Source organism: Ricinus communis, chromosome 5 (genome assembly GCF_019578655.1).
Source record: "Ricinus communis isolate WT05 ecotype wild-type chromosome 5, ASM1957865v1, whole genome shotgun sequence".
Classification (NCBI taxonomy): domain Eukaryota; kingdom Viridiplantae; phylum Streptophyta; class Magnoliopsida; order Malpighiales; family Euphorbiaceae; genus Ricinus; species Ricinus communis.
This window is the reverse complement of record NC_063260.1, coordinates 7,045,318-7,068,026: the sequence shown is the minus strand read 5'-3', so window position 1 is coordinate 7,068,026 and position 22,709 is coordinate 7,045,318. Positions and strand designations below refer to the sequence as shown.

The window sequence follows — 22,709 nt, the reverse complement described above, 5'->3', positions numbered from 1 at the left end:
ATTTTTATTAATTATTCAATTCTAACATTTTAATTTGTTTATTTAACTTAATATCTATTGATTTTATTTTTTTTAATATCTAAATATTTTTATTTTTTAATAATATTTAAATATTGTTATACAATATACGCAGTAGCAATTCTATTTGGAGCCACCGGCTCCAATGACTCTAAAATTATATTTTAATACTTATAAATTTTTTTGTTGATTGTACTCTTTTACACTTCATGTTAACAAAATTTTAATTGTTAAAAAAGAAACCCAATGTTGTATATATGTATATTTAATTAAAGGAATCAAACAAAGTAAAATAAATAAGTGGCGGAGATTGTGAGATATTTCATAATCATTATGACAATGTTATTGCTTAATCCGGAAAAATGGATATATAGGCAGTAGCATAAACACAAGCATTTAAAAGGACCAAAATCTGGGGTTAAGGCGGCAAATAATTGAGTGCATATGCCGCTTGGTGTTTAGATAAAGTTTGTCCAATGGGATGGAATCATCGAAAGTAGCCTTTCTCAATTTGATATTTGTAATGAAAAAGAAAGAAGTAATTAAATTCCATAATGGGTTCATTGTGGTTGGCGTCATTTAGATAACTTCTTTGCTCCTTGAAAGCGAAACCAAAGGAGACTTGGACCTTAATATTTTTAATTATATGATGTGCTCATTATAACAAGCCACCATTTCTAATTTTCATCAATAAAAATGTACAATCAATTATTAATTAGCATCCTAGTGATGCAAATTGGTCATCATACGTATATCTCCAAAAGTTGAAAATTCTATTTAAAATTTATAATATGGATATAAAAATACTGCTACAGATAAAGCATGAGGTTATTGATTAGCACCACACTCTTTCACTTTATTTAAGGATAATTATAGTCCAATTTTTTTAGTCTGTCTTAAATTTTAATTATTAATTTAGTTAGTGATTATAAAAACCAATTAACATAAATATTTATATAATTTATACTTTGAAATTGTAACAGTTTTCATAAGGTATTTAGAAGAAATAATGATAACAATTAATGATATTAATTAAAAATATTTATATTTCTCAATTCACATATAAACTACAAGTGAATTATATATATTTTTTAAGACCGAGGGAGTATATGCATATTCTTTATATTCTGCTATATATAAGAATCCCACCAAATAAAAGAGTCCTTTATTTATATTTTAGAAAAACATGATTAAGAATGTTAAGAAGAACTTGAGTTGGAAATACTGGATCATTTCCAAATATGTAAACCTAATCTTAAGTTAATAGAAAATATTAGCAGGGTGCTTATAAAATCAATTAGCACATTAAAATGCTAATTACGTTAAAACAGTAATATAAGATGGTGCACACATACTTTTAACTCATTTCAACTAACATACCTTTCTGCATGAATTTTATGGCAGATCTTTACATGCGACTCGTGCATTGAAGAAATACTATTTGAGTGACCATCATGAGAATTAAATCTAAGTTATTATATCATATTTTAACTGTTGATCACAACAATTGGATTCCAAATGATGAGTTAAATTTTTAATTTTTAATTTTTTGAATGTTCATCTCAAAAATTACATTTGAAATAATTTATACATTCAAAAATTACCTATTTAAATGTTGTTCACAATAACTAAATTTAAAGCTCAAAAAACTGCAAATTGAATGATAAAAGCAGTAAAATAAAGAGAGAGAAAAAAAAAAAAGAATTTTGTGATGATTTCGAAGCTTGACTAAATTGAAATTAGCAAACATGGTTCATGCCATATTCTGTTATTGGGATTAAGGAGTTAATCAGGCACTACAAGTTAAGTTAGGCACAGAAACTTTCCTCACTAGAAAGTGATTTAGAAAAAAACATTATTATTATTATCTAATATGGTCAACAAACAAAGCTAATATCAAACAACTCCGATAATAATTAACTTAGGAAGTTCAAACTCCAAAACCTAAGTTTCGGACTTTTACAAATTACATTAGATTAAAATAGTAATAATTAGCAACAAAAGGCAGTGGTTTACCCACCATAATAACACCTATCAAAGTCAGAATCTCTATTGAAAAGGCAAGGTACGCACGGCAGAATCTTCTTAACTTTCTTCTAAATTTCTTCTTCCTTCATCCTATCCCTTCTTTTTCTTTGTTTTTTTTTTTTTTTCCTTCAAATTCTAATTTCATTATATAAACCCATTACAATTAAATTCTCAGCCCCTCCTGTAATTGGCCAAAAGAACAAAAAAAAAGAAAAAAAGAAACAGAGCTATGTTTCGTTTTTTCAGTTATTTCTGTTACCTCTACGTCTATTTCCTTCTCCGTTCCCGCCCTTCATTTCCTGCCAGACTTATACCAGACTCCATGACTGTCATAACCACCGGTACCCATAACACCAGCAACGCCACGTGGCATGATTTTACTCGCTTCCTCGACGCGGGGCAGGGCAGTGAAGTCACTGGCATGTCTGAGCTGAAGAAATACTTGAACCGTTTCGGTTACCTCCCGGGGAACGTTAATTTCACCGATATATTTGATTTGGAGTTCGAGTCAGCAATTTTAGCTTATCAAAACAATTTGGGCTTACCTGTGACAGGTAAATTAGATGCCGATACCATCTCTACAATCATGTCACCTAGATGCGGTGTCAGCGATAAGACAACCGATTCTTTACATGTGACAAAACATTATGCATATTTCTATGGCAAGCCAAGGTGGACAAAGGGATCGCCAATAGCATTAACCTATTCTTTTTCGCCTGAAAATATGATTGATTACATAAGTTTAGACGATATAAAGATTGTATTTAGGCGGGCTTTTTCGAGATGGGCATCAGTTATTCCGGTTAATTTCATGGAAGTTGAAGAATACAAATCGGCCGATATTAAAATCGGGTGGTATCACCATGATCACGGCGATGGAGAGCCGTTTGATGGGGTTTTAGGAGTATTAGCACATGCTTTTTCTCCAGAGAACGGAAGGTTTCATCTTGATGAAGCTGAGACATGGGCTGTTGATTTTGACAAGGTTAAGTCAAGGGTAGCCGTTGATTTGGAATCAGTAGCAACTCATGAAATCGGACATATACTTGGTTTGGCTCATTCTTCGGTCAAAGAAGCTGTGATGTATCCAAGTTTAAGTCCAAGGACAAAGAAAGTGGACTTAAAGATTGATGATGTGGAAGGTGTTCAAGCTCTTTATGGGTCAAACCCTAATTTCAAGTTTAGTTCTTTGATGGAGTCTGAAAATTCTATTGACAAAGGGATCGGCATCAAATGTAGAATATCGATATGGAGCATTTCTTTGTTGGTGGGTGCTTTGTTACTGTTTCTGTTTTCATGATGACACTTTTGTTTTTAACTTTGTTACATGTATGATTTTTCAGTCGGATACATACATAGTATAGCAAATTGTTCACACTTTATACGAAAAGGAAGAAGATAGAGGAAATATTCTTTGATATTAAAGATTTTTGTCATAAAATACTATGTTCTATATCAGTTCTTTTCTTGTTTTGTATATATCATCGTTCAAGAAAAGGTTTAGCTGTTGAGAAGAGATTCAAGAAAAGGAGGTAACCTGTAAAAGGAAAAGGAAAAATAACAGTAGGAAAAAAGTCGTTCTTTCTTCTTTTATATTTCTCCCTTGGTTTAAGTTTTGTCCTTTTCGTTTCTTGCCTGACTTAAGTACAGAAATAAGAATACCCTGTGTGATGTTGCAAATTGCCCAAAAGGGCCAATAAGCATCATCTTCCCAAAGTATATATGCCTAAACTGAATTGAGTAGTACCCACAAAACAATTCCAAGCAATTTAATAAATAACGTAACCTGTGTTCATTAGGATATAGGAAGTTAAGGGTTTTTATCAATCCCTTTTCTCTTTCATTTTCTTTTGTAGTAGTAACAGAGGAAAAAGAGAGTAACAAAGAAGGTTAGTATACAGAGTTATGGAAATTAACTTGTGATGGTGGATTAAGCCATCAAAGGCTCCTTGCTAAATGCTAGTGAAGGAATAGCTTAGAAAGAGGTGAGACAAAAGTTGACCATGGACATGAGAGATAAAAGGCTACCATGACTATGGGTCTATATATTACATATGTACTTCAAGTTGGAAAGCAAATGAAACGTGTACTTGAACTTGGAAAACGAATGAATTTAATTCACACGTGTACATTTATTAGCTACTTAGTAATTGATCCGGGTTGTCTGGAATTTATTGATTATAAATATTTTTATAATTTAAAAAATTGAAAATAATATTTTTCTATTTTAAAAAATCTAAATAGTAATATAAATATGTAAATAAACAGGTCTAATTCAAATAATAACAATATTTTAATTTTTAAATAGAATTTAAATTTTATAATTTTTATTAATTTTAGATATATTACCTATTCCTGTTATCTAATTTTCCGTTAATTATACTCCCTTAATTTATAAAAAGAAAATAAATAAGGGAGTTATAAATTGTTTATGGATTGACGGGGTCATCAACATGTTGTACTACTATTAAAACCCTTTTTTTTTTTTTTTTTTCTAGAAAAAAGAAACTATTAAAACGTTGGATCCATCCCGATTGAATCCAAACCCGTGAAAAGGCCCAACACAACGAAACCCCACCATTCTTCTTCTCTTCGCCTTCAAGTTCGATATGGCGAAATTTGCCCCAAACTTAAACCCTAAACCCCTAAGAAACCCTTTATACTAAATTAAACAATTTCCCAGATCTCTTTTTTTTTTCTTTTTTCTTTTTTTCTCTCTCTCTCTCTCTCTCTTTCTTCCTTTCTCTGTTCACTCGCAATAACAATAATAATGGCCTCATCTTGCCGTAGATTTATCTCCAAATCATCTCTATCATCCATTAAATCAGCTATCAGATCCAACGCTCCAAAATCTCCCTCTCCCTCCCCCTCTTCTCCCTCTTCACTCCCTTCTGCTTCCCTTCCTCGCCGCTTCTCCTTCTCTTCCAGGTATACGCATAACACATTTACGTATTCTTATTACGCGCACATTTGAATTGTATTTATTTATTTGTTTATTTAAATATGGAAGAGCTCCGTGTGAATTGGGATGCGTGCAGTCGCTACTGCCGTTACACAGCGCAGTCGCGGTTGCGAGGATGACGTCATGTTTGAGTACGACATCGAGGAGTTGCCGTGCGCTATCTCAGGGTACACTCTGCTGCACCTCTCCTGGCCTCTAATTCGGCCATTTATTACTCTTTTTATTTTACTGTGAGTAACTTATTTTTTTTTGTTTATTTACTTAATTTGCCTCTTCTTTAAGTGTTAATATACGTCTTTGATCTGCTGTTTATTTTGGTTTGCCTCCGATATTTTACTGATATTTAAGTGTTTGAATTTATTCATTTAGTTTTATTAGAAAATGTTTAGGTTTTAGCTGATTATGACCAGAAGGATTTCAGGGACTTTTAGCTGATTATGGTTAGAAACTCAGAGGGTGGGATTTTCAAAATTATACAATGTTCATGCAAATGAAATTACATTCTAGAAAAAGTTATAGTTGTCAGAAATTATATTTCAAATCTTTTAACTTAAAAAAGGAACGAGCATTTCAAATGCATTTTGAAAGAACTGAAATCACGCCAAACTTTGACATGATTTTGCAAGAATTCCATTGCAAGTGACTTATTTCAGACAAGGCCATATTTGAATCTAATGTTATAGTGAGAATTAGAAGTTTTAGGTCAATATTCAAAAACTTGATTAGTTCTGCGCTTGGTTATTTGAGCTTCTTTATTAAGTGTTTATCTTTGATTAGGTCGTGTTTGGCTCACTTATAATAGATGAGCGAGCTCACACTCTCCATGGTTAAGACAAATTGGGCTGCTTAAGTGGGAGAAGAGTTCTTTAATTGGGTTTAACAGGATCTGACTAGAACATTTGGTTCCTGCAGGCACATAAATTTCAAAATAAACTCGGGACCTGTCAATTATGGCCCACTGCATCTTTATCAAGTATGAAACTATAAATGCTTTCTTAGAGATCTTGAAAATGTTTTGTTATCTCAGAATCGAGAGTTCTCTTTCATGCTATATATATATGTACACATATAAATTTCACTGCTGATTTGTAATGTGTTTTGAAAAAAATAAAGGCGTCATTTAAAACTTAACATGAGAGGGTTTCGTTAGCTTTCCGGGAAATGGAATGATATGTATCATGCTACTACAGCACGTTTATGTGACTTCATGTCTTGTGTCATAAGTATAACCTATGTGGTTTTTATGGATACCGAAATGTGTCCAATGTGAAATTGATTCTCTTCTCTGCATGTATCTTATTATGGTTTGGGAATTTGTGTTACAAGTGTGTGTAAAGTCTCATGATTGCTTCCCTTCCCTTGTGCCACTTATGATTTTCAGAAAATAATTGTCTTTGCAAAAGGTACCTGTCGGAAATTTAGTTCAATTAAAGTTTTATTTTTCAGCTGCTGAAACTTGTAAGATAAAACTTGTATTTGGCGGGTTATTTTGTCAGGTTGTTAATTTGTCAATATCTGGCGAGCTTTTCTGCAAGATGAAAATAATGTAGCCCACCTATGCTATGAATAATCTTAGAAGAAAAGGAGAAAAAATGATTTTGGCTTGAAATTTAGATCACCTAATATATTTATTAGAAATTCAGACGGTATGATAACCTGGCTGCTCCTTTTCCCAGATGGAATTGATGGTACGTGAAACTTGTGTGCTGTTTTTGGAGGTGGGTCCTGTCATCAACTTTACAGTCTGATGAAAGTTGGAACTTGTGGAAAAACATGATAGATGATATTTGTAGCATGACTTGTTCCCTTTCGAATGCTCATACAATCTTTTGTAACCAAGTTTTATGATTGTTGGGGAAACTTTTGTCCAGTGAATCATATATCGATAACAGTATATTTAGGATTACAGCAACTGTTGAAATGGCAGAATAATGGAGTTGTTTTGTTAATTTTTTCTGGAATGCTATTATCTATGTCTTATTCTACTTGTACACGGTTTGCATTTGCTGTTTTCTGATCCCATTATATCCATTGTTATTTCTTCAGAGCTTGGTCTGTCAGTTCCAAGGTGACCTGTTAGGAGAAAAATACTGGGACAGGATATGTTTTTACATGATTGGAGAAGCAAGGCCTAGTAGCTTTTCCTTTTGTGAAGATTTTTGTTGATTTATAAATGCTGCTGAACCTTTAAAGCAGTGCCGCTGATTTTGGTTCTTCATAACTAAGGAAATGATTTCTTCCTACATGTAACAATTGTGGATGCTATTGTTTCATAAGCTCAATTGGTTAAACTGTTTGCTATAAAATATAGTATCCTTTCTCATCTGTTTCCCCTGCATTCCAGCTGTGCACCTTTTCTTCCCCTGCCAACTGCAGCTATCGGGGTATGATTAGATTAAGCAGCAGGTAGAAAGTCAATAACAGCAAGTCCCAGTAGGGTTGTGCGATGCGTGGTATGATACTTTTGTTGCTATGAAATATTTGAAAGATATCCCTCAGGGAACTGGAAGAAAATTGTAGGGTTGTGGGAGAATTTGAGTGTTGCTTCTCAGCCAAAAAGAATGTTAAATTCTATTGCATTTACTTAACTCGAGTCTCGGGTCTAATGCTTCCCTAGGATGATGAACTGCCTCCAATTTCATATTTATTTTTAAACCATTTTCAATAAACTATAAATTACACAAAATCGCTGCCTCGAGGTACGGCAGTTAATTGAAATCGTCAGAGAGACCTCAATCCTGCATAGTTTTTCAGGGATAAAGTTTTCCTCGATCGCAATGCATTTGGTCATCTTGATATCTAGGTTACCCTAAGGTTCGGGTAATGCAATTGATATCAGATTCCTAAAGGAACCAACCTCCGTTTAGAACATTAGGTGCCTGATCACCCATCATCCATCACTTGTTTTCTAGGGTGCTAGACCAGTATTAAAATATGATATCATTGGGATATGCATGAATCACTGCGACTAGAAAGGAATTGAGGCCTTGATAATTTTATCCACTGATCTTCTATTTTTATACCGAATCTATTATGTAATTTTTTCTGGCGGACTAGTGCAGGAATGCACTAATCGGTTTTACACATGGGGATTTACATCTGCAGAAGTTTGAGTAAACATAGAGGAACCTCTCTCTAGGATGTTAACTTTATAATACAGTTTGCGTGAGTGTATAACTTAGTCATGGTAGCTATGACGTTTCAAGTCCATCACTCATATCGTTCTTCAGAGTATGTTACTAAACAGCTTCATCATCACCTGCCCACATGAAATGATTATGGAGCAACCATTTCCACCTCAATCCAACTACGGCCCACTTCTTTTTTCACCTCTCTCTGCCTCATGATCTTTCTGACTTTGCTTACATCTTCCCATTGGCCATAGGATGCAAATATGTTCGACATCGTAACATAAACATAATCATCATCACCCTCCAATTCAATTACCTTTGCTGCAGCAATTTTTGCGACCTTCAAATTCCTACAAGCTCCACAAGCACTAAGCAAAGCCCTCCAAACTACCCCACATGATCCAAAGGCTAGTTCATAGATCATCCTCTTTGCCTGCCACACCTCCCCTCTTTGTCCCATAAGCCTAATCATCGAACAACAATGCTCAATAGTTGGTTCAATCATGTAATCATTGATCATTGATTCAAAGTAATGAACTGCCTTCTGTAATGGCACCTCAGTGTTAGAGCATGCAGATATTACATTAAGAAAGGTAACAGAATCAGGCTTCAAATCTTCAACCATTTTCATTTCCTCAAAATGCTGGATCATCTCATACGAATTGCCATTGTGAGCATAGCCTGAGATCATCGCGTTCCATGTTATCAAATTCCTTACAGGCAAGGATTGAAACATTGATTCAGCACTTTTTACTTGCCCACATTTGGAGTACATGTCAATGAGAGCACTCCCAACAACTACAGATGTGTCCCAACCTCCCTTTATTGCGCAACAGTGGATCAGCATTCCCCATTTCCAAGCCGCAGCACCAGCAACACCACTCAAAATGACGGAATAAGTATACTCATCCTTTTTAATATCACTTGAATGCATTTTAGTGAAAAATTCTAATGCTTCTCGTGCTTGATTTCTGTTAACATAAGCTGTTATGACTGAATTCCAAGAAGATGAATTTGAATGCGGCATATTCAATAAAATTGCAATAGCATCCTCTATATTGCCAAACTGAGCAATGCCATTAATCACTTCATTATATGAAATCGTATCCAACTCAGGCATCTGACAGAAAAAATTGTATGCCAATTCAAGCCTTCCATTTCTAGCACATGCTGCAATAACTGAATTCCAAGAAATTATGTCCTTATCAATCAATTTATCAAAAACCCAAGTTGCCTCCTTAACAGAAGCACATTTCCCATACATATCAATCAAGCAATTCCCAACAACAACACCACAATCCGAGCTACATTTCACAATCTTGCAGTGAATTGACCTGCCAAACTGCAACATACTTAACTGGCCACAAGCTGATAAAGCCACTGTGAAAGAGTAGGCATCTGGACAAACATCGGACCTATTAAGTTGAAGAAATAAGCCCAATGCTTTCCTAAAATGTCCAGTCTGCACATACGCAGAAATCAAAGTATTCCAAGAAACTACATTTGGATGAGGAATTTCAACAAACAACTTATAGGCATCATTTATGGACTCTTTCATTTTATAAAACCTTAATAAAGCAGTGGAGACAAAGACACTGGCGCCAAACCCAGATCTTAAAATGTAGCACTGAAGCTGTTGGCAATAAGAGTGAAGGCCCAGGTCCGTAGAAGTCCGAACCAAGTGAACCAGAGAATAGGCGTCAGGTTTAATGTCATAAAAACTGAGCAATTTAGAGGCGGTGTACAGTGCCAGCTCTTTACTAGAGCCACCTTGTGCAAGAGTGTACCAAGATCCAATGTTTTGAGGGATTTGGTTGACATTGTGATTGTTATGTGTACAAATATTGGCACTAATTTTCCTAAAGAGTAGATTACATGGATGGTTTTGTTTCTGCAGGAATTTTTGGAGTCCCTTCAGGAGGGATCTTTGCATAGTTCTGTGTTATATGCCAGTGCAGTATCTGCTCTGCAAAATTTTAAACAACTTGATTGTGAAATCCATTTATACATGGGCCAAAACTAATTTCTTCTGTAGATGAAGAGGCCAAATCGGCCATTACAAGGAATTGATATTCTGGTGGGACATCCCCCGCCATGTGTGAGCATCACTAGTATTTATTAGAGACTACTTAGCTAAAGCATGAGCAACCATGTTTGCACCCCTAGGCTCAAAGCATGTATTAGCACAAGTAATGAAGCCCAGTTCACTATTAGGGCAGTACAGGGGGCTTCCAGGAATAGACAGCAATCAGGCAATATCAAGCCCAGTTAGCAATCTTCCCCTTTATTGTTATTTAGTTCTTAATCCGCAACCAATTTTCAACCTAATCAAGAGGAATAGCTAGCAACTTAACCTCCTTTCTTTTCTAGAATTTGATTCTCAAAATTTCATGGGTCCTTTTCTTTTCAGAAATATTTTAGTTACAGCGACTTGTCATCATGGTTGGCAACGCCAAGCAATAACTGACAGTCAAGAAGAATTTTATAGCTCTGGAAAATGAAACGTTTCATCTGAGATGTCTTGAAACATGTTTTAATAATTATCATCCACTGGTTGCAGTTTCTGTTATTTTTAGTCACTTAGTTAGTGAGGATCCTCTTCTTTATGCTATCATAATTTATTAGTATTACATTGTATGGAAATTCTTTTTGGAAATGTTTTAGTCCTATTATAAATGGTCTATTTTTCTTCGGACTAAATATAAATTTAATATATAAAAATAATGTCTTCCCTTTTATAATAAGAAAAAGGTATAATTTAAGGAAAGTATATTATAATGGTAAAATTTTTGAACCAGCTAAAATATATTTAAGTCTAATCTAATTCTAAAATAATTTTTACATATAATGATTTTAATTTAATATATTTTAAATTATTAATACTAATCAATAATTAATTTAATTTCATTATAATTTTATATGTATAACATATATAAAGGAATTCAAAGAGTTACAAATGTTCATAAAACTCAAAGACAAGAAAAAGATAAAATATGTTCAATTTTATTTTATTGATAATATCAGTTATATGTTCATATAATCTCTTATTATAATATTTTATTAATAGAATTAATGTACGTAATAGATTTCATAATTATATTTTAAATATTATATGTGTGTAACGAGTTAAAATTAGTCAAAGTTTGAAAGGACGAAAGAGTAGCACAGAGGTGATCCCAAACCAGCGTAGTAGAGGTGACATGAATAACCAATGAAATAATGCCTAAAGAAGAGACTTTCCAGACATGCAGTGCAAAGGGATAAAGAAAAAATAAGTGCATACGAGTTTTCCAAACACCACATCTTTGGCAAGTACCATCCACAGCTAGTCGTTGAGCCAGCAAAGATCCTACCGGAAGTGCATTGAGGAGGACTTTCCACACAAAAATCCTGATCTTGCCTGGAACATGCATCTTCCAGAGGTGCTTCCATTGAGGATTCAGAGACAGGAATTGCGAGTTTTGCTGTTGTTGGAATATGAACCGATTTAACTTCAAAATGATATTAAAGTAGATCTATTTTATTTCATTTTCTATATAAATTAAATCACTTTTTAATTTTCAATACTCCCTCGAATAAAGATGTCCTTAACAAGCATATTTCATCCAATTAAAAATTGAGACTAATTAGAAGATACAATGAAAGATGGAAACCTAGAGCAGAACGTGGTCATTCTACGAGGACACGTTATTGGAAGAAGTAATCAAATTGAGCAGAATGTGGCAATTGTTCTACCAAAGTAATTTTACTCTTGTGTGTCGCAATGCATGGCATTTGCTGTTTTTAAGAAAAATTCAGATTTTATAATTGTTATTATTATCTTAATTATAAAATTAAATTAATAGATATATTTTAATAAAAATATATTTTTATATATTTTATTTTTAAAAAATTTAATTTTTATTAATATAATAAATATAAAATTATTAAATATTTATTAAATAATTTTAATATTATAATTGATATTACTATTTTTAAAATTAAACTCTTATTGTTATAATTAAAAAACTAAATTATATTAAAAATATAATTGAAATATTAATTTTTAAAATTAAAAAATTAATTTATAATTAATATATATTAAAAAAATCTAGAATATAATTAGTATTATTATTTTATTAAGAAACTATTTATTAGTTAATATAATATTAAAGTATAATAAATATTAAAAATTCAAATTATTAACTACCTGAAATTCTAAATTTAGTTTATTTTCAGTTATTTAGCCAGTAAATTTTTTTACCATTTTAATTTATTTTCTGTGTTTTTTTAGTTCCTACTATTTTGGAATTACATCTAGTATTCAGGATTTTTAAATCTTTGATTTGAAACCAATCTTGCAGCCTCTATTGAAATTGAAATATTACCCTTAATCATAATTCCTTAACACATTTAAAAGAGAAGCAAAGTTCTGTCTTCGAATAGCTTTTCATCCTTCATCATAATTTCTTCGCTAATTCTTCAATATCAGTATAAATTTACTTAAAATTTTATTCCAGTCATAAATAATATCACCGGTTTGAATTTATAAGCAGTAACAATTACTTTATGAAAACTCGCTTGCGCCATAACACATGGCGAACTCTCTTAGCCAACTCCTACCAATGATTTGCGGCTCATTCTTCAATAGGCACGTAGTTAGAGCCCTGGATCCTCTTACTAATAATTCTATTTATATAAATGAACCAACTAAATTAACTTTTTTTATTATTAATTAATTCCTATTCTTAGTTTTTTTAGTCTTAATCAATACTAGTTGATTTAAGTTTTTCTGAATATGAAAATAATAATACAAAATTATTTTTATATATTTTTAAGATATTAGTTCAAAAATTATAAGTAAATATAATATAATAAAATAAAATACTCCTCTTTTATTATTTTCTACAAATTAACATATGATATACAATCTTATATCTTATATGTAATATTTCATTAATAAATATAAGATTTTACTTTATATTCTATATTATTTAATATATATAAATAACTCATTAAACTTATAATATTATATTAGATATTATTAAAAATAAACTCTTAATTGGTATTTATATTAATAAATTTAATAAATTGGTAATAATAATTATTAATAATTTATAAAATATTCAGTAACAATCAACTATCAACTATTTCGTTGTTATAACTTTTAATCAGACAAATCTTTAAAAGAAATTAATAGTTTTTTCTTTGGTTTTGCCCACAATAGTCATTGAGTTAAAAGTAAGTCTAAATCTTAAATTTTATATTTTTTTAAAAAAATTATCTAATTATTCTAGAATTTTTAAATAAAAAATCTCATTTTCAATTTATTTCTAAAAAGACTATTCAACAATAATTTTTAAAATTTATAATGACAAAAATAACGTGATAAATTAATTCTACTTGTTAAACTAAAAACTAATATGTCCATATAAGATTTATTGCATTAATGTATAAAATATGAAATGATGCATATGTATATATATATATATATATATAAGAGACTTTTAATGACTATATTGTTAAGTTTAAAATAAATTATTTTGGTGGTTAATAATAATTATTTTTTTAGTAATTATAATCGATTTTCCATATCATCTTACTTGTTATAAATTTTAAAAATTGTCATCAATAAGTATTTTAAAAATATGAGTATTTATTTTAAAATCTCAAAAAAATTAAATATAAAAAAATTAAAATTCAAGGGTTATTTGTAATTAGGCCTTAAAAGTATTAATTATTTTACTGCTTTTTATTTTATATCAAATTGTGTATAAATAAGTTGTCTCTGAAGCACACATCAGAATGCAGATTGAACTATCTCAAAAATTAAAATGTCAAGGGGAAATAGAAATATGAGAAAAATAAAAATTTAAAAAAGAGAGAAACATTAATATAGGGTGTTAAGAGATCTAATAAGATAGAAAAAGGCGTTAAAGTTAGGTAGAGAAAAAGAATACAACAAACCAGAATTTCGAAATAAATAAATAAAGCTAAAAAGAAGGCCTCTGTTTCTTGCGAAGAAACTGGAAAGAAGACTGGTAGAGAAGCCTTATGAAAGGTAGCTAGTTCTGTACCAAAAATAAGAAACGCACACAAAAGAAAAACAAACAGACAGACAAAATGCAACAAAAACAAAACAATAATGGTTTTGATGAGAAATTTCCATTTTACAAAATTAACCCAGAAAAGATTTGAAAGACAGAAAACTGAAAGACAGCAAGCTGCTTGGTGTTTCCTTTTTCTTTTTTTGTTTTTTGTCATTTTAATTTTGGTCTTGTCTGTTTTTCCTTGGCATAGGATTAAGAGTATGTGGGTCTATGATCATTAATGATTATATAAGTGAAACACATTTCAGATGAGGTAGTTGCATAGGTAGGAAAAGAAACAGATGGTTTTGTTATAACCTTTATATAACCAGAGGGCAGAGAAGAGCTTGTTGTGTTTGCAGGAAACTGAGGAGATAAACAGAAAGAAAGATATTGGCAATCTCCAATTCTCAATTGGGTTGAAGGAGGTCCACTTAGAATTATATATTGAGAATGGTTGGGTATATGATAAAGACAGAGATGGCTGAAGATTTAGGAATAATAGGAGGCTTAATAGCGGTGCAATTTGTATATGCAGGGAATTCAGTTTTCTTGAGTTATTTAATGTCTCTTGGTTTCACCCCTTTCACCATTGTTATCTTCACTACCTTTGCCACCTTTCTCATCACCTCTCCTGCTGCTGTTTATTTTGAAAGGTATTTCTGTATATTCATCTCTCTCCGTAAAGAAATATGGGAATTGCTGATGATTATATTGAGAAATGCATATGTTTCTTTAATTTGCAGAAGGAAATGGCCCAAAGAACTCACTTGCAAGTTGATGATTCAACTCCTCTTGATCTCTTTTGCTGGGTAAAGTCTCTTTTATGTTTCCATGTATATATATATATATATATTTCTTGAATTTTTGACAAGAAAAATAAATTCTCTCAGATTTTCAATAAAATTTTGATTTGCATTTTCTTTCAAGGTAATTACAGATTCTATTCTTGGCCATTATTTTTCTTAATTTTATTTTCTTTGCATGAATTTTCTTTTTTAATTCTAAATTCTGGAGATGTTGATGAAATTTTCTTAGAACATATTTTTAGGATTAAGGGAGAGGAAAATGTTCTTAAGCTACGCTTATCTAAAATTAGAAAGGGATTTTCTTTTTCTTTAAAACTTATTTTTGAGTTCAGTTAGGTTTGAACTTCGCATGAACTTTCAAAATTTGATCTCACTTTATGCTGATAAGAACAAATTTGTTATCTAATTAATTATTTTACCGATTGATGTTATAGTCTGATTATAAATTAAAACAAATAAATTTATAAAAAATTTAATAAAACTTTTAATATTTTATTATAATTTATAGTATTTTCAAATGTTTTTCTGGACAAAACTTTTAATATTAATAATTTTATTAATGCAATAATATAAAAGTTATTATTTTAATTAATTTATTAATTATACATAAAATTAATATTACAATATCATTGTATTCTATTTTAGGATTAAAAGTTATTTTTTAAATAAAAATTATATTTAAATGAAAATTATTGTCTAAGTAGATTATAAATAGATTAATATAAAATAATAATAAAAATTATATATAAACTAGAATCATATATGTAAAAAGATATATAAATTTTAAAATAAAATTTTTTGGCTAAATATATATTTATGCCTTTAAATTAATATCAATTAATCAGTTTAACACTTTAATTTCCAATTTAGTCTAACAGACATTTGAATTTTGATACTTAAACACCTTAACTTTTAATTTTACTTAATATGCACCTGAATTTTATATTTTGGTAATATTTAAACATCTTTGTGCAATATATGTAGACGTATTAAATAAAAACACATGTCAAAAAATATTAAAATATCATAAAAAATTAGTTTAAGTGTTTGTTGGATTAGATCGAAAATTGAAATATTAAACTAGCTAAATGAGCAAAGTTTAAGGCCATAAATATGCATTTGTTCAAAATTCTATATTTCAATAGTGACTTATATCAAAATATATATATATATATATATATATATATATATATATATATATATATATATATATATATGAAAACTAAAATTCAGAAATAAACTGATTAGTTGTTAAAAGAGTATGTGTAATTTTCTTTTTTAGTATATCGTTTTATAAGCTAAAATCTAAAAAAAAAAAAATTAAAAGTAAAATAAAATTTTAGAATATCGCTAATATACTCTTTATATATATTAAATTTTTTATTTTAAAAAGTCATATCAGAAAATAATACTACAATGCACTGTTTGTTCTTTAAAATATAAAGTAGATAGTTAATTTGAGTCTTTATTTATGTTAATATTTAATAAATGTATTAGAAATTTCTATGCATTTAATTAGTTGATATTTGTAAGTCTTACTTTTCTATTGATCAAAATTAAAAAAAATAAAAAATTAAAACTATTAATGTTTATGGAAATAATAATAAAATAAAGGATAAAAATAAAAATTGTGTTTTTTATTATAAAAATTATATTTTTTAAAATTAAGAACATAATTTCTATAACAAAGAGTATATTCAAATATAAAGAGTAAAACATCTTATTTAAGTCCACTAGATTTTTTTATATTTTATTTTTATTTTACTTTTATTTCCATAAGTATTAATAGTTTTAATTTATCTTTCATTTTTTTTAGTTTTATCTCTCGCTCTTTACTTTATATTTAAATAATAAAGAGTATATTAGAGTTTATTTTATGGTATAATTCTTTAAAATAAAGAATTTGACATATATAAAGAATGCATTATAAATGCTCTTAAAGTATCTCTAAAAGACTATTTGTATAAATTAAAATTTTTATTATAAAGAGTCATTCAATTAACTAAAATTTCAATATAAAGATTTTTTTATTATTTATTATAATTAAAATATTTTAAATTTTTGTACATTTTATTATTTGATACTTACTATTTTTAGTTTTATTTCTTTAAAGTAATTTTTCTTTTATTCTTAAAGAAAAAGAAAGAAAAATAAAATAATTACTTATTAAATAAAATATAAAGAAGTTGGTAAAATTAAATAAAATATTTTATTTTTTATATTTAAATATAAATAAATATGTTTTTTTATCGTTGAGTTTCTTTTAGCCACTAGAATTTCAAATGTAAATGCTCATAATTCTAAACTCTCATTTTTTTTTTTTATCTTTAGATGAATTATTATAGATTTCGCACTTGTTTTTAATTTTTTATTTTATAGAAAATTAACGCGGATCTCAAACTCAAGATATCTGCCTCCAAGGAATAGCAAAAAACTGTTTAAATGTTCTTTTTATTGGGATTGGAGAGGGTGCACCATGTAATTTTCTCACTGTATTTTTTTGTACCCCAATTTTGACAGGGTAACGCTGTTTCAATCCTTATTCTTAAAGGGGATTAAGCTAACGTCGCCAGCGCTGGCAACGGCGATGCCAAACCTTGCTCCTGGATTGATATTCCTTATTGCTTGGACAGTAAGGTATTTGACATCTGAATCAACTAATCTAATGCTAAGTAGATACTCGGTCCATTAGCCAATAAATAATACCTTATCTGGACGCTAATAATGCAGGTTAGAGAAAGTTAGTCTAAGCTGCACGTACAGCAAAATCAAGATTGTAGGCACATTGTTGTGTGTATTAGGTGCCCTGACAATGAGCCTAATGCACAGCGCCAAACCAGCAAAAAATGCAGACCCATTAATTCCCCCAGTCGATGCAATCTTTGATAAGCAGAAGATGATAGGCTGCTTATATCTCATGGCAGCTGTTTTTGTTCTATCAAGCAATGTTGTATTGCAGGTAACTCAAAAGAATTATCTCGTACACGTACGAGTGTCATTTTCAAGATTATGAGTTTCAATCCTAGTCAAGGCCTAATTAAACATAAATTGGTAACTAAATGAATTGCCTGAACTCTTACAGGCTTCGACTTTGGGTGATTTTCCTGCACCGATGTCACTATGTGCTATAACATCCTTGATTGGTGTAGTTATAACAGCAATGGTTGAATGGTTTCAAGATTCCAATTTTGGAATTACTTGGCCTCTTATAAGTCTTGGGAACCTCATTGGCTACTCTTTAGTGGTAATTAGTGCTAATTAGTCTTCTTATACATGAATTTATTGCTTATTAATATTGTGAATTACAGTGATTGATTATACAAATCCCATTCTCCTTGGATATGCTCAGGCAGGTGCCGTTGGGGGAGCATGTGTAAGCTTCAATGGATGGGCAATGAGGAAAAGAGGTCCCGTTTTAGTCTCCATGTTTAGCCCCATTGGAACAGTCATCTCCGTTGTTCTCTCTATCGTTACCTTAGGCGAGACAATTAGAATAGGAAGGTAAAATCTTAAATATATAACCGATTATCATAATTATATTTTTCTTCTTCTGGCTATATAATAGAAAAAGCCATGTTGAGATCTAAGAGTGTATATATGAGATAGTAAAGGTTTCTTATAGCTTAATTAAAGTGACGAATTTGAATTTTGAGTATGCATCTACTTTAAAACTTTTGAAATAATGTTTTGCTATCCGTAAAGATCTATTCGCTACGCTCTAGATTAACTCTAAATGTATGTTACCAAAAAAACAAAAGCTACATTTATACATATGAGTTTATCTCATAGTTTACATTGCATAGTAGATGAGTCATTAACATATTCATTAATTAGTTTTAGATAATTGAGTTGCTTATCAATTTATTATTCAATACCCAATTATAAAAAACACGGGCCACGGAATACTCATATATTCATTATGGCATATAGTAGGTCTTACCCCTTCTTTATTAGTGTCTAAATGCTGGAGTTCCTGTTTATGCTGCAGCCTCGCTGGTATGCTCTTGATGTTTACTGGTCTATACTTTGTGCTATGGGCTAAAGGAAAAGAAGGTTACCTTGACGCAGTTGCCATGGAAAGTGAGTTCGATCCGAAGAAGCCTCTGTTAAGTTAACAAAATGTCAATATTCTGATAGATTGTACTTTGTTGCATAATTAGGCCTCCTCTAGCCATAGAAGGTAGAAAAAAAGGCAAGAAAAAATAAAAGAACTGGTGGACAAAAGGAAAAATGCTTTTCAGTTATCGAGTTTACAAGAAGTATCGACTAGTTTTATTATGAATATATATATGGCTCTGTTGGGAATGCTGTATATATAATTCTACTGTTGTTAATGGAAAAGCATGATCAGGCTGTGTTTGCTTGATTGTAGCATAGTGTTAACTCTGTACATACGTAAAGTAGAGGTCTTGTTTGGGAAAAAGGGCTAAGGTTGAAGTTAAGTATGCTTTGAGAATCAAGTTTTGGGATAAATCCTGAAGCAAAACAATGATCTAATGAACTTGTCGGGATTTGTTAGCTTGTGTACATGGATGGAAGTATTAGTTTTTGTAGTAATTTTTCTTCTTCTTTCTTTTCCTTTTCTTTTTTAGTTCTTAGAAAAAGGAATTGGGTGCTGAAGGGATGAAATTATTTCTGCAAGTACACTTTGTGAATTCAATATTTTGTAGCATGAATTTATTGGGGGATATTAGAGCTAAGGAACCTTTACAAACTATGCCATCAGTTTTGACAAAGACAAGTTTGCATATGATGATTGAGCATTAGAGATCAATGTGGTTTTCTAGACTGAATAATGTGATTTTGTCATAAGCATCAAAGCATATTTTCTTTACCTTTTTTGTCTAATAACTAGTAAATCGAAATCTCCACATTTCTTTTCTTTCGTTCTTTTTTCTCTTAAATTCAGGGTATAACAAAGGAGAATATGTCAGAATTCGAGAGGATGACTTGGCTATTTGATTGTAAAAAGATATATAACATCTTTTTGTAAAAAAATTTCAAATTTGACATTGTATGGTGGAGTAAGAATCCAAAATATTTGCTAGATGTCTTCTTTCTTCCCCATGTTTTATCCAGTTCAGAATTGTAAGTGGAGCTCTCTCTCTATTAATCAACCACCGTCATCATCTTCTTCATTTTCTTCTAATCCAATGTGCCTAGACTTGGTAGGCTGACTTAAAATCATGTCCCAACTCATATTGAAGTGGTAAGAAGGCTGTCTAGGGGGTAAAACATGCATGGAGTTCATCATATTAGTCCATGGACCTCATAATGTGGCCCAAATTTTAATTGTTTATCTGACGGATGTGTTAGGCATGTTCGTCTATTTCCCATGTTAATTTAAAGGTACCCAAATATGCCGCATTTGATTGTTGAATTTAAATCTTGACATTTTATATTATAATACAAAAGTAACGATCACAATATAGCTTAACGAGATAGATATCATGTCGTAAAATTACCAGCGTAATATTATGCTCACTCACATACAAATACTTTATATTAGAAAACGCTTACGTCATCACTGTACTAACAGTATTTTTTATCTTAAAGAATATAATTTATATAAAAATATTTAAAAAATATATAAATATAAAAAATAAAATATTTTATTTAAATACAATATATTCTTTATATTTTATATTTTATTTTGCTTTTATCCCTATAAACATTAATAATTTTATTTTTTTAATTTTTATCAAAGAAAAATAAATTTTTATAAATATTAATTAATTAAATAAATATATAAAAATTTATGATACATTGATTAAATATAAAATAGACAGTGAAGCTTTACTCTATATGTAGAATGTCAAATCAATTCTTTATTTTATATTTAAAAATAAAAAATATATTTGAATATTATTTTATTATATAATTTTTTAAAATAAAGAGTTTAATATATATATATATATATATATAAAGAATGTATTAGAAATATTTTAATAATATTTAAATATCAAGTCAGTGCCTCACAATCATTTGTTCAATCAAGGGATCGCGACTGGCGTATTGAGATTTTATCATAAATTTTAATAATTAATTTTGGACTGATAATCATATTCAATTTGATTATTAGAGAATTTTAATTTCTGAATTTTATCTTCATAAATTTTATATGAAAATAATATTTCCATTCATGTCTCAACAAGTTTTGTTTTGATATTTTAAAATCTTTATTCATAACATATACTTTTTAAGATATAAATAGATTAAATTTATAATAAAACTAATAATGTATTACTAGAACATATAAAAGCACCAATATATTATCAATCCTCTTATAGTTAAATATTTAATAAATCAAAATCTAATTAATAAATTTTCAAAAAGTTAATTTAATTTTTCATAAATAATTGAATTTAATAAATTAAATTTACTAAATATATTAATTATAAGGGATAGAATATATTTCTATTCCTGCTCATAGAAAACCCGTTTTCATATGAGAAGATTTGGAAATTTCTTATTCTGTCCGGAGCGAATCTCCATGGAAAACGGAAAATTCATCCCATAGCTATCCCTAGTCGGAGAGGACCATTTGTCTGCGTTTCGTTTGTCTTAATTTATATTATATTTTTGCTTGGCAGCACCGCGAAGAAGAATGAAAAGTGTCACCTAACCATAAAAACCTTTAATTGCTTTCCCCTACGCTATAGATAGTTAAAGACGAGCAATAAATATGGACCAAACTGACAATGATACATCAAATATGTTTTATACTTATTAGTATATAGTCGGTATTATGTAATATGGTGTGGCTAGACTACTGTTATGATATTCTATCATCATAAAATATATTTTTTAATAATAAATAATTAATCATTAATCATTATTTGTTTTTAATCAATTTATTAGTTTTATATATCATTTTACTAATTTAAATTGTCGGAAAATGTATGTATGATTTTTAAATATTTATATAAGTTAAAAAATATAGATGAACATTATGGTTGGTTGTGTTTTTATACAAACACAACTTAGGATGAGGTTGGCATTATTACAGGGCACTCTATTCTTAAAAAAATTTAAATTCTTTTATTATTTTTATTTATATTTATTGGACTTTATTTTTTTGTTAATAATCATAGGTTTTGGGTCCTTTTTATAAACCAAAAAATAACACAACTAATAGATAATCAACCTTCCTGTCCATTTCATTATTACCCACTAATAATCCTCTCATTATTCTTCAGGGTGACCTTCTTGTTTTCTTTTTCTAGCTACACAAAAACATAACTTTGAAAACAAAAGCAACAAAAACAATATAGAAATGAACAGGAAAGAGGGAAGGATTAGGAATTTAACTTGGCAAGTAAAGAGAGCAGAGAACCTACCTAAGCAATTTAGTAGGCTTAATTTGGGGCACGTGATTAAAAAGGCCAAGCATCATTTTATTACTCAGGATTCTTTGCTTGCTTCTGTCTGCTTCATAAAATTTTTGGTTTCATTTCTTATTTCTGCAATGCTGTCCTTTTTTATATGCATATATATATATATTATGTTCCTTTCTCTTTAAGCATATAGTTTTCGTTAACAACTGTGCTTTTGGACCGAACCTCAGAGCTTGGATTGGAGGAACTCTTTTCATTGCCTCTTTTTCACATGGTTTTCATATTCTATCTACGCCCCTCTTTCTTACTCTTTATTTCTGCTATTGATTCTAGGGCTAAATTGTCCTTGCTCCTCC

At 29.7% G+C, this 22,709-nt stretch overlaps 4 protein-coding genes across 15 annotated transcripts; 3 read left to right on the top strand and 1 right to left on the bottom strand.

Moving 5' to 3' along the window:
* The first annotated feature begins 2,045 nt into the window (after window positions 1–2,045).
* Window positions 2,046–3,471, top strand: LOC8287961 (metalloendoproteinase 1-MMP). Its single transcript, XM_002534569.4, has one exon. The coding sequence runs from the start codon at window positions 2,276–2,278 to the stop codon at window positions 3,344–3,346; it is 1,071 nt and encodes a 356-aa protein (XP_002534615.2). The 5' UTR covers window positions 2,046–2,275; the 3' UTR covers window positions 3,347–3,471.
* Window positions 3,472–4,559: 1,088 nt separating this feature from the next.
* LOC8287960 (protein NONRESPONDING TO OXYLIPINS 2, mitochondrial) lies at window positions 4,560–7,331 on the top strand. Of its 12 annotated transcripts, none has more exons than XM_048374625.1 (5): window positions 4,560–4,974; window positions 5,057–5,238; window positions 5,921–5,981; window positions 6,685–6,726; window positions 7,055–7,331. In XM_048374625.1, exons 2-5 carry the CDS (start codon window positions 5,075–5,077, stop codon window positions 7,172–7,174), a joined length of 387 nt encoding a protein of 128 aa, XP_048230582.1. In that variant the 5' UTR covers window positions 4,560–4,974; window positions 5,057–5,074; the 3' UTR covers window positions 7,175–7,331. The 12 variants fall into 12 exon arrangements, 6 of the variants coding, with proteins under 6 accessions (XP_048230582.1, XP_025015791.2, XP_015584058.2 ...); XR_007216012.1 differs by having other exon boundaries at window positions 4,570–4,974; window positions 5,057–5,175; window positions 7,055–7,085; XR_007216011.1 differs by lacking the exon at window positions 5,921–5,981 and having other exon boundaries at window positions 4,569–4,974; window positions 7,055–7,222.
* A 656-nt stretch (window positions 7,332–7,987) lies between these two features.
* LOC8287959 (putative pentatricopeptide repeat-containing protein At5g47460) lies at window positions 7,988–10,388 on the bottom strand. The gene has a single exon (XM_015728574.2). The coding sequence runs from the start codon at window positions 10,070–10,072 to the stop codon at window positions 8,285–8,287; it is 1,788 nt and encodes a 595-aa protein (XP_015584060.1). The 5' UTR covers window positions 10,073–10,388; the 3' UTR covers window positions 7,988–8,284.
* A 3,740-nt stretch (window positions 10,389–14,128) lies between these two features.
* On the top strand, window positions 14,129–19,993 carry LOC8265570 (WAT1-related protein At5g47470). Its single transcript, XM_048375213.1, has 8 exons — window positions 14,129–14,863; window positions 14,954–15,019; window positions 17,537–17,653; window positions 17,747–17,975; window positions 18,099–18,260; window positions 18,366–18,517; window positions 19,005–19,096; window positions 19,926–19,993. The coding sequence occupies exons 1-8, from the start codon at window positions 14,661–14,663 to the stop codon at window positions 19,976–19,978; spliced, it is 1,074 nt and encodes a 357-aa protein (XP_048231170.1). The 5' UTR covers window positions 14,129–14,660; the 3' UTR covers window positions 19,979–19,993.
* Window positions 19,994–22,709: the final 2,716 nt, after the last annotated feature.